The 12,219-nt window shown below is 43.5% G+C and overlaps 1 protein-coding gene across 1 annotated transcript; it reads left to right on the plus strand.

Annotated features, from left to right (window-relative positions):
- Positions 1-135: 135 nt before the first annotated feature.
- Positions 136-12,219, plus strand: LOC119657149 (WW domain-binding protein 11). The gene is made up of 8 exons (XM_038063926.1): positions 136-276; positions 375-500; positions 569-666; positions 757-1,029; positions 6,853-7,026; positions 7,087-7,588; positions 11,740-11,935; positions 11,997-12,219. The coding sequence occupies exons 1-8, from the start codon at positions 213-215 to the stop codon at positions 12,175-12,177; spliced, it is 1,614 nt and encodes a 537-aa protein (XP_037919854.1). The 5' UTR covers positions 136-212; the 3' UTR covers positions 12,178-12,219.

Below are 12,219 nucleotides of genomic sequence, written 5' to 3' on the forward strand. Positions count from 1 at the left end.
AATAAAAATAAAGTTCTTAGATTTTCACAATTAAAATATTTTTCAAAAATATATTTTTTCTTTCCAATTCAACCAGTTTCGCCTATCCGGAATGACACTGACATTGACAACTTCACTTGTCAATTAGCACCAGACAGTATTTATTTCGCCGATAGTCCGGTGGAGTTTCAATTGTTTTTGAATGGGATAAAGTGAATTAATAGGTGTGCAAAATGGGTCGTCGATCAATTAACACCACCAAGAGTGGTAAATATATGAATCCAACAGATCAAGCCAGTAAGTATCCCAGCAAAAGCAACAAAATCTTTGAATTCCAAGCAGACATTCCTTTTGAACAAAATTTTTACATATTTAATTCGATTTCATTCTTACAGGAAAAGAGGCAAGGAAAAAGGAGTTAAAGAAGAATAAAAAGCAACGGCAGATGGTCCGAGCTGCAGTTTTGAAAGGCAAAGATCCAGCACAGATTCTCGAAGAGATGGAGAAAATTGATGAAATGGGTGAGCACCGCAGCTGTGGGCACAACATGAAAATTGAGCAAAAACTGATATTTCCCTCCAATTTCCAGAATATAATGTCTTGCAACCATCACCCCTGAATGAAAAAGTTCTAAGAGAGAAACGGAAGAAGTTAAAGGAAACATTCGATCGTGTGATGCGGCTTTATGTGAGTATCCAGATTAACCTCTACTTTCCGCTTTGTGGAAGTGTTTTGTTTCCTTGAATCAAAAGCTACTGACTCTCTTCCTTCCCCTAGCACAACGATGATCCGGAACTCTGGGCAGAATTGAAGCGGAAGGAGAATGAATACGAGAAACGAAGACTCAAGAAGCAACAATACTATGAGAGCGTGAAGCACGCGCAAACGGTTCAAGTAGATGAGATTCCGCTGCCCCAACTACCCACCGGGCCGGGAGCACAGTTTCCAATACCAGGGAGGATTCCTATACCAGCCGCATTGCCTGTTCCGCCGTTTATTCCAGGACAACCGCCTGGAATTCTAAAGAAACCAACGGAAAAGCAACCAGTGGTAAGTAAAAACCAAGAACCAGAAGATTGGTACTTGGAGTATGAAATGGGTTTTGGTGTTTTTATACGAAAGTGGTAAATCTGCAATCTTAAAATTCCTTTCCCCGGCATCCTTCCCCTCTCCATTGATATATTCACCATCGCTCTAGCTTGTTTAGTTCGCCTGCTGTGTCGTGTTGGTGGTGCTCGTTACGAAAATGGAGAAATGAGCAACGCGTTGCGATAAAATTGTATACCAGATTGGGCGACACAGCTTTGGAATCGTACACCAAAAATTGTAAAAGTGCACATGCTGATAGTGCTCTTAGTCATGCCCAGGTGTTTCGATGGCATGTGGAGTTTAAAGAGGGGCGTGAAAACGTGGAGACCAGTCCAGGTGCGAACTGACGCGAATGCGCAGCGCGTGCGTGCCCTAATCCGCGAAGATCGGCGTTTAGCAGTTCGAATATTGGCCTCGGTACTGGGCATGAACAACAATCAAATTTTAACAGACGATTTCGGGATGGGAAAGTTTCGCGCGAAGATGGTTCCAAAGAACATTTCTGAGGATCAAAAGCAGCATCGAATGACCGTCGCAGAAGACTGTTTGGAATAAGTGGAAAACGGTCCCACGCAGCTTGATTGAAAATGTCACCCTGTGACTTTTTTTTGTTCCCTAGAACAAAATCGGTGGTCAAAGAACCGATTTTTAATCTATTATGGACATCTAAGCGGCCGTGACGAGGGTATTCGCAGACATCCCAGTCGACGAGTTCCAAAAATGTTACGAAGAGTGGAAAACGCGCTGGAATCGCTGTATAGCTGCCAAAGGAGACTACTTTGAAGTGGATGGCAGAGTTGTAGAATAATTTTTAAATATACCATTTTTATGGAATCAGTCTCATTACTTAATTGTCTAACCTCGTATCTAGATCTGCGTTCCCTGTGAGCTGAGTTACGAATACACTTAAAGCTTTCCCTGCTTGTCGTAAGAGGCGACTAAAAGGGATATAAATTTGTGGGGTAGCAACCTGCAAACAGCGTCAAAATCGAAAACTGACTGTTTGTTTTTAGGAGAGCAAAGCCTGCCTTAAGGCCAGTTGGTTTTCAACTGACCGACACCACACGAGCAATCGAGGAGTTGACTTCTGCATATGCGTAACAAGAAAGGCGCTAACATCGGCCTCGAAAGGGATCATCATCTGATGTTCGCTTACGTTCGCTTGTGTGTTGTGACTGCCACATTTCGCAGGGTTGGGTAGCTGCGACCCCCTAAGTTCAACATCGAGCGCTTGTATGACCCAGCTGTCGCTCGACATTGGGAGAGCTATCTTGCTGATTGAGCGGCAGATCTACTGAGTAACATGCCTGAGAATATCAATAGCATTGGGCCATCAAAATGATCTTTTCTCGGTTGCTGCACAGGTCATGCGACCACGTCCTGAAGGGGCATCATAAGATTTGGTTGACTGCGGAGTCGTAGAAGCGGATCGATGACCGGAACGGATTGAAGTCTCTACTGATCGCTGCAAGTGATGACGATACTGAGCAAAAACCGGCGAAATACAACGTAGGGGTGCACTGTGGCAAAAGAGAGTTTGCTATTGCGCTGGTCAGGGAAGCAGAAGATGCCGCAGATCGCAATGATCGCATGTGGTCGCAAATCTTTCGATGATCCTGTGAAGGACGTTAACGGTCGACTTCTCATCCACGATGATGAGCAACTGAAGAGGTGGAAAGAACACTTCATCAGAGTCCTCAACCATATTACATCCACTGAGCTTCCTCCTCTTGTGGATGAAATGACTAGCCACAGTAACATGCGCATATGAACTTCTCCTCCAAGCAGAAGAGAAATAATTTCGGTCACCAATGCACACAAACGGAGTAAGGCCGCTATGCTGACGGTCTCCTCGCAGAGTTGTTTATCGCTGTACCTGCAGTTAGTAAAGATCGGTTGCTTCCATTCCTACCGAAAACTTGAGAAACCGAGACCTTTCCAAGAGAGTGGAAGAAGAGGGATGATCGTTAAGATTCCAAAAAAGGACATCCATTTTGAGTGTGACAATTGGAGAAGGGTCTGCGTGCTCCCTGCAATCGCAAAGATAATAGCTAAAATAATCCTGGAACGCATCAAATGACGTCTCGAAAGCTTGATCGATTGAGAGCAGGCTGCTTTCCGATCCGGATCCTCCTGCAACACCTATATCAACACCCTACGGATCATTTTATAACAGTGCGCGGAATTTAGAAGAGAGAGCGAGAAAACTTTCGATAGCGTGAACAGGGATCTAGAGTGCCCTACGTTGAAGGGACATTCCGGAGAAACTAATAGCTATTATCAGAGCGACATATGATGACGCAAAATGTTACGTGCTGCAACGAGGTAAAATCTCCGAGCCCCGAAGCAGTGTCCGCCAGGATTGCATCCTGTCACCCATATTATTTCTTCTTATTATCGGTGATGTTCTTCATGTTGCTCTGTCCAGAGGACGTGGAGGAATTCAATGGACGATGATATCTTTCATCAAACACCTCACCTACGCTGATGGCATCTGTTTGCTCTTTCACTGGATCATAAACCTTGGCCAAATGACTCTGAATTTGAAAAGAGAGGCATGTAGAGTTCGACTGAAGATAAAAACCAACAAAACCGAAGTTCTCAGTCTGCCAGATCATTGCATTAATGGACAGAGCATAGAAAGCGTCCATCAATTTGTATATCTAGGAAGCGTGGTTTCTGCCGATGCCGGCACCGAACTAGATGTTGCCCGACGCATTAACAGCGCTAGATTGACTTTCGCTGCCCTGTCTAAAATCTGCAAATGCAGTTATTTCAACACTAAGATCAAGTTCAAATTGTTCTGTGCTAGTGTTCTTTCAGTATTGCTATATGGGAGCAGCACACGGAGAGTGAATTCCACTGTTACTCAAAAACTCCAAGCTTTCGTCAATACCTATCTGTGTCGTATCATCGGAGTATGCTGGCCTGATACTACCTCGAACGAATAATTTGGCCGGCGCACAGGCTTCGCACTCGTATGCGATATGATTGGAAGATGGAAGAGGCAGTGAATAAGTCACACATTAAGGAGTGGCGACAATTGCGTTACGGACTATGCCATGCAGCAGAATCCACTCTTTCAAGTTGGCCAACGAGCGAGTCGCTCCAAACGCACTTGGCGCAGAGCAGTAGAGGAGGAGTGCGAGCGTCTCGGGAAGTCGTGGATTGAGCTGAAGCGCAATATCGCGTGGGGTGAAAGACAACCATATATATCGTCGCCCTAATTTAAAAATCGAACTCCACTCTTTAGCGAAATAATTTTTTTTATGATTACGAAAGAAAATTCAAAGACAGATTAAACCAACCACAAATACCTGGTAAAAAACGGTCTAAATACCGTTTAGACGGCCTCACAAAATTCGGTTAACTCCATTGATACAATTATTCATACGCAAAGGAGCTAACTCCCTAATGTGATTTTACTTAGATTTTCGTAGTGTTTCTGCGAGTTTAGTGTCCGATATTTTGGAAGAAAGAGGCAGAGCAATGGTAAAAGATTACTAGGGAAAAAAGCAGAGTAAAATCAAGAAGCTGGCCGGAAAAAAGCGAGTTTATATTGACAGTATAGTTACTGTGCTGCCTATAAAATTACCTCGTGCTAGACTGGATGTTTTTAAGTTTAGAAGAGAATGTTCCTTATCAACTCAAAGCAGATAATAAGATGCTGCGAGTTTGTAAAACTATGATCCTGAATACCTTCAACATTAGAAAATTATCCATGTTAAGTTGGAAGTCAGCTGCAAAACAAAATTTCGCAATTAACATCTTTGTCCATTTCATTAGCTTGGATATATGGATGACAATTTATAAGCTCGTATCCAAAGGAAAGACGGAGCTCGTCTAGAACAAAGACAAGTCAGAGAACAGTATTGTTTTTTGCGTTGGTCTGCCAGCTATATTGAATGCTTCACCAGCATTTTAGTAAAATCTTTGATTAACACCTTACGCTCACTTCACTTGAAAATTGGAAGGCCATTATCTATAGTGATGGTTGTACAGCTCCAAATAGGAATGTCACATTGGCGAATGCATTGCTAAATCTTTTATAAGATGGACATTCTCAAATGGAAGATTGCATGATATCTGTATACACACGATAGCCTCAACCATACCATGTTTCCTACTTTAGGTTCCATATTTAGTTCGCCTGTTCTATCACAATGTTAGGTGCTTAAGAACAGAGCTGGGAGCTTTCAATTAATCCGTGCTAGCTCACCATCATGCCATCGGTATCACTGCCAGCTGGCTGAACGATACCATATTAAACTCTGAGCTGCCCGAAGGGTTTTCCACTTTCCGCTGCGGCAGGGACCGAAATGCAACACGTAAGTCCCCTGATGGGAACCTAACTGCAATTAAAGATACACTCCGCGCCGAACACGTCTTCTCCTCCTCTGGCTCCCCTTATGAATGTGTTGCCATACGTGCTTGCTCGCCTAACTCCCTCCCGTTCATTGTGTCGTGTGTATGCGTCTCCTTTGCTTGCCCTTCTTATCTGTACGAAGGATTGTTTGACAGTTTGTCAGAACCCTTTACTGTCAAAGTCCTTTCCTTCTCTTTCTTCCTCTATGGAGAGTTTCACCTTCCTCTGTCAACTGACCTAATCTTCCTAGCCTTCCCATTCCTCCCAACAACCTCCCCACTTGAAAGTGAAGCGGTTATGTCCATTCTTCTCTTGCTTGTTTGCATTTTTACCTCATTTTGGTTTATCAAGGAGACCCTTGCATTGTAGAAGAAGTTTCGGACTTCTAAGATTAGCGCCGACCGACGATGTTGATAATCCAAAGAGCACGTCAGGAATACTTGCTGGGCATCGAAGCCGACCCTTCCCGCGATAACTTGAAACCCTTTTAGTCCCTCATTCGATGCTCCCTCGCTTCTTCCATCAATTTTGCTGATCCTACTGCCAACTCCTCACAACAACCTTGCGACTTTCTCTATTCCGTGTTTTTTCCCTCAACCAGTGCGCCCTATACGCCTCTTATATATGCAGACTGCTCTAAATTCCTGGCCATTACTCTCCTTACAGCTTCCTTAGTTTCCTCAATGGTCATCTTGACACCAATGTTGGACCTGGTCGCGATGAACTTCCTTCTTGTTAACTGTAGATAATACATTTCCTCCCTCTTTAATCTTCAAGAAAAAAGTCTCTAAGAATACTATTTTCCTCATCTTTGGAAAGCGATCTTATCATCACTATCCTCAAGAGCGGAGACCCTTCTCTGGCAGTGAACTACCGTTCTATCACTCTTTTCTCTCCTTGCTCCAAAAACCTGGAGAGATTGTCAACGATGCCACACTCTTGAAGTTGTACAACACAAATACACCCGGACCCTGCTTTACAAAAAGAACCTTCCACGGGTTGATTATCCGTCACGACTCCTTCCTTGCAGCAATGCCGCATCATCCTTGATATGTGTATCCTTTTCAAACTCTGTAATTGCCTTATTAACTGCTCTGCCAATTTTGATATTATTTTCTGCACCGCTATCTTCATTAAATAAATAAATAAATTCTTCGTTCTATATATAATTCCTAGTCATGTTGTGTTCTGCGAATTATATAAAGGAGCACTTAACATCTGCGAGCCGCTTGGGTCTCGCTGCTCCCAGGGCAGAGGTGAGGCAGCGTCTGACGATTTACCTCTGCCCTAGTAAGAAATCGTAAAGCCGTCATTGCCTGAAATTTTTTTTTTCGTGGAGATGTTTATCAACCTTTTATGAAAATTGTACTAAGAAAAGCCGCGCTCTAAAAATATATCATCTCTGTTCTCTTTTTCAGATCCCAAAACCCGAGGAAAAACCACCCGAAGTGAAGAAAAAAGAGCCTCCAGGTTGCCCACCTGGACCACCACCGGATCTTCACGAAATGAGTGAGTTAGACACAGATGCAGAGGATGACAGTCCACCACCATCCAAGAAATCCAAGTCTTTACGATTTGCCGACGAGTACAAAGTAAAGCTGAGTATTTTAGAAAAAAAAACTTCCACCCTAATCCAATTATTTTATCAATAGGACTCTCGCAAGAGTAGCCGAGACAATGAAGGCCGAAAATCTCCCGCGAAATACTCCAGTTCATCAGAATCGAGTGATGTTGTGAAGCCAACTTCGCTACAGCAAAGAATGTTAGCAATTTCTGGACAAAATATTGATGAATTTATGAAGGAAATGGAAAATGTACAGAAGAAGCGCGACAAAGATGACGATATGGATGATGATGATGACGACAAGAGCACTAAATCGTCGAGTGACGATGACGACGATGCAAGCAATGATGATTCTGATAGTGACAAATCAGATCAAAGTGACCACAAGGAGCACAAAAGAACAGATATCGCACCATCAATACCTTTGCCGCCCGCTCCTGCTCCAGCACCAGCTCCGCCTCTAGCACCGCATTCTATAACGTTACCTAGTGGACCTCCGCCACCTCCGATGGGTTTACCGCCAGCTATGTTATTCAGGCCGCCACCACCACGAGCAGGCATTCCGGGAATGGCAATTCGTATGCCACCAGGTATGTTTTATTGGAAATTTTCAAGTTTTATATGCTCCATTGTACCTCTGATTATATTCACTTTGTCTTCAAAGGATTTTAAAAATAATGAATCCCTCCTTGAACAGTTTAGCGGTGTCGTAGAAGTTCTGAATCTCGTATTCGGTACTCTCACGTGGATTGCCCATTTTCTAGAAACTCTACCATAGTTATAAAGAATATTGAACTTTCAAGTAAATTTTCATTCGGAGTCTTAAATGATTTATATGGTCTTGTCTTTTAGTACTTTTTTGAATTTGATCAGAAGTCAAGGGGCTCAAAGAGATCCATGACCGCAGCTAGGCAAAACCGGAGTTTGTCTCATCTTATGTGTGTCTCTTGTTCTCTCCTTTGTGGAGCATACGGGAGCCATACAGCCTCATTTTGATTATTTTTTTCTATTTTATTTTCAATAAGAATGATGACTTACTGACTTAACAGAAAGGTTGATTGGCCGGAGTCAACCTAGAGCGGAGAGCTCTCCCAAAAGCTTAAAAAGCTGGCGAAATGAACCGTGAAGAATCGTATGCAGATATTGAAGCTCCACTGAAGTGTTCCGTCGACACGAGCTTGCGCGCCTCCATGTTATACAGGCTCGCAGGTGTAAAGGGTCCTTTGAACTCCAGACCGGGCAAACCCTGTGAACACATTTTTCGTCCCCAGACACGACACGGTGCAGAAATCCCTTCTGTTTTTGCCTTTAAAGCAGCTGTTCGCAAGCAAACATTCAACGTCCCTCGGTTTCAACTCGTAATGCGCCCTATTTCCTTGCTTCTGAACCATTCCCAGGGCTTATAAACGCTTGGAATCGGTTGCATGAGATACATCAATGATTCTGCCAACTCTTCTTGGGTTAGGCACGAGTCTTCGACGTTCTTTCACTTATAGCCATACGTATTCGAGAGCATTTGATGAGCCCCAGCGAATTAAACGCATAAAGTAAAACTTCTTAAACTTTTGTTTAAGAGTCAAGGGCTTCCTAAGTCCGTCATCCACTTGTGGACCAGTTGGAAAGCAACATGCTTTCCCTGTTGTGGTCCACGGAACCCTCCTCTTTGGGCAAGCACCCAAGTTGCAAAATTTATGACTTGCGGTTTCGTCCAGGGCAGAGGCAACTCATGAGACGCTGCCTCACCTCTGCCCTAAGAGCAGCGTGACCGAAGTGGTTACAAGGTGGTGTTTGCTCCCTTTTATTAATTCAAAATCGACCTTCCTGGTTGAATCAACCTCATCCATACGGATTAGGTGACCTGCCACCCGCAACTTGTTAGGCCGGATTTTATCCACAACCAGTGGGTCGTGGTACCACTCGTAGATTTCGTCGTTATATTTGCTACGGAATCGTAGGGTAGGGGTAGGGAGGCAAAAACTCTTCGGAGGATTCTTCTCTCGAAAGAGAGTTCGCAATTTTTCTTGCTAAGAACTCTCCGAGTAATACATAAAGACTGGCAAGATCATAGTCTTGAACAGTAAGAGCTTTGAACCTAGAGAGAGACATTTCGAGCGAAACAGCTTTGGAAGCTAAAATAGGCTCCCCATAACCACCCCACCTGAAAATAGCGAAGGCTCCCCTAAGGTAGTCACAGGCCGAACAGAGAGAACCTTGGCGCGGAATAGCATCAACTTGGCTTTGATTCTGAGATAGTTCCATTTCCACATTTAAAGCAAAACAGCGAAATCACATCTAGCGCTGTTAATGCGTCGGATGACATCAAATTCGATGCTGCCATATGCAAAAACAGCTTTGTTCTGTCCATTATTGCAAATCGGTAGAATGCGATGACCAGTCGGATTGAGAGCATGAGTTTTCTTGGTAGGTCAAATCTGCCAAATGGAGGATCTACGACTCAATGAGAGAACAAACAGATGTCATTTGTGTAGCCGAAATGTTTGAGGAAAAACGGCATAATCCATTGGATGTCTTTACATCATCCAGCTAAATACGCATGAAGGACATCACCAATATCGGGAAGAAAATGTATGAGTGGGAAAATGGAATCCTAGCGGACTCCCCTTTGAACTTCAATTTTCTCCATATAGCACATGAGATATTACTCCGGCATGTCCTTGAACATTCCACGTAAACTTCCGGTTGCTGCTGTCGAAATCCTTCTCGAAATCGATGAGGAACAAGTCGAGGACCTAGAGGGAAACCAGTCTGCTCTAATCGATCAAGCTTTCGAGGTGTTCTTTGATGCATTTCATTTTACCTAGTACCTTCGTAATACCAGGAAGCACCACTACAGTTGTCGCATTCAAGGTAGGCGCCATTCTTCGGAATCTTAACGATTATCCCTTTCTTCAATCCACTGGGAAAGATTTCTCTCTCTATCTCTCGGAATTTACAAATAAGTGTAAATATCGTCCACAAGAGGTTCCCCCAATGTTATACGATTCAGAATAGTGGTAAAGTGCTCCTTCCACCTTTTCAGCTGCTCATCATCAGGGATAAGAAGCCTGCCGTTAACGTTTCTCAAAGAACCTCCGAAAGGTTTATGGCCACCTTAAAGCTCTTTCGTGTTGCGGTATACTGTAGTGAGCCCTTGTTAGTCGCGCAGCTAACCTCCGCTATGAGCTCCTTTTTACCAAAGCGTTCCCTACGCTGCACTTAATGTATTTTGCCATGTATTCCAGCTTGTCCCGCTTATCCACGCTTGCAGTAATCAATACACGTTAGACGATCCGCCTCTACATTTCCGCACTTTTGTCGGTGACTCAGTACGCATCAAAATTCTCGAGCTAGTTATTCAGAATATGTGGCCTCCATTGAAACAATCCGTTTTGAATTTGGGGGACCAACCCTCTGTTCAATTTTTCTTGTTAAAAACTCTCCAAGAAATGCATAAGGACTGGCATGATCATAGTCTTGAACAGTAACCAACAACTTGGGGCTAGTATTAGAAAGCCTCTCTCTTGTTAATGTTCTAAAGACCGTTCAGGAACCCTCATACAGGAGTTGGCATCATCACATTGACAAGCTTGCAACACATGTCCAGTCTGTTCGGGCAGGCTCTGACACTCATGCGTTTCTAAATGTATCGGCTAATCGAAAAGAATCTAAATTAATCCTTTTATGTTTGGATTTTTTTGACGGTAAAGGATAGTGTGTTGCTGGCAACATAGGATGAGTGCCTGCCATTAGTCCTGTTTGTGTACTTTGTGGGTAGTATCAGGTCCTTTTTGGAATGTTAGCCTGCTGGGCCCCAGGGGACAAACAGAATTAAAAACAACAACAATTCTCCCGAACTGCCTGCTCATAGAATCTCCTTAACTCGATTCGGAGATAAGTATACCACAGTCCTTCCATCTCACTTCGCTGAGGCCTAGAATGTTCAGTCTATAGTGCCGGAATTTTTGCTCAGGCGATAAAAAACGAGCATTTTGGGAGCCTTAGATACCATTGTCGAGAAGCTCATTCAAACTCCGGTTATCATTTAACATCCTTTTTCAATATATACAGAGTCAAATTTTCAAGCAAGGTCATTAGCGGCGTATGAAATGATGCCAATTTAAACCTATTTAACCAAATTTTGGAAATAAATTCTTCAAAATCTTCTGACACTATCTCAAACGAACAACTTGGCCGGCGCACAGGCTTGGCACTCGTACGCATTTTGATCGGAAGGCGGAAGTATCAGTGGATATGTCAGACTTTAAGAGAGGGGCGAAAATCCTATTGCTAGCCATGTAGTGGAATCCACTCTCCTAAGATGGTCGACGGGTGAGTCGTCCCAAAAGCACTTGGCGCAGAACAGTGGAGGGGAGGTACAGGCGTCTCAGGAAGTCGTGGGAGGAGTTGAAGGGCATTTCAAATAACCACGAACGATTGCGCATAGGTGAGGTTGACGCGCTATACTCCACCAAGGGGTAAATAGCAACCATTTACGGGATTCATACGTATATAGAACTGAGCGTAAGATGTTCGTCTAAACATTATTTCGGAAGTAGTTCATAACTGCACGGGATAAAGAAGATAAATCTGGTACTGTTACTCGAATGATTTTCTGAGGCTGTCTATGAGTCTTGTTGGATTTCATTCTAAATGCCATTGAAATTTTTTAGACCTCTCTTTCTTTCTCCTATTTATTTTCTTCTTCAACTTTATTCTTTTAACAAAAATTTACTTTCTTCAGGACCACCACCCGGTAGACCAGGAATGCCGGGCGGGCCAGGAGGTCTGCCACCACGATTAGGTATCCGAATGCCACCCGGGCCACCACCTGGGCTCCCTCCGTCGCGTCTTATGCATCATCATCCAAAAGGACAGCTTGGTACACAAGCCAAGGACTCTAAGGGTGTGACAACGATCACAGCTAAGCCGCAAATCAGGTTCGTCTATTTGATCAACCATTGCTAAACCGTGTATACTCATTGAATCTGATTTTCACAGAAATTTAAGTGCAGACGTCACCCGTTTCGTGCCTTCAGCATTGCGTGTCAAACGGGAGGACTACAAGAAGCCAAAACCCAACAAACCCGCGCAAGAGGTTAAGAAAATGGAACACAACCCAGGAGCAACAAAAGATGATGCCTACATGCAGTTTATGCGAGAAATGCAAGGATTATTGTAAAGTGTGTCAAGATTGTAAATAATAAAAGAATTAATTTTAAAA

The sequence above is a fragment of the Hermetia illucens genome, chromosome 5, assembly GCF_905115235.1.
Source record: "Hermetia illucens chromosome 5, iHerIll2.2.curated.20191125, whole genome shotgun sequence".
NCBI classification, from domain to species: Eukaryota; Metazoa; Arthropoda; class Insecta; order Diptera; family Stratiomyidae; genus Hermetia; species Hermetia illucens.

What these genes read in the sequence shown, in the direction of transcription:
- LOC119657149 (XM_038063926.1), top strand. Translation starts at nt 213, where the DNA reads ATGGGTCGTCGATCAATTAACACCACCAAGAGTGGTAAATATATGAAT. An exon ending in ATCGTGTGATGCGGCTTTAT is followed by an intron (nt 667 to 756) that starts GTGAGTATCCAG and finishes TCCTTCCCCTAG; the next exon opens with CACAACGATGATCCGGAACT. An exon ending in GATTTGCCGACGAGTACAAA is followed by an intron (nt 7,027 to 7,086) that starts GTAAAGCTGAGT and finishes TTTTATCAATAG; the next exon opens with GACTCTCGCAAGAGTAGCCG.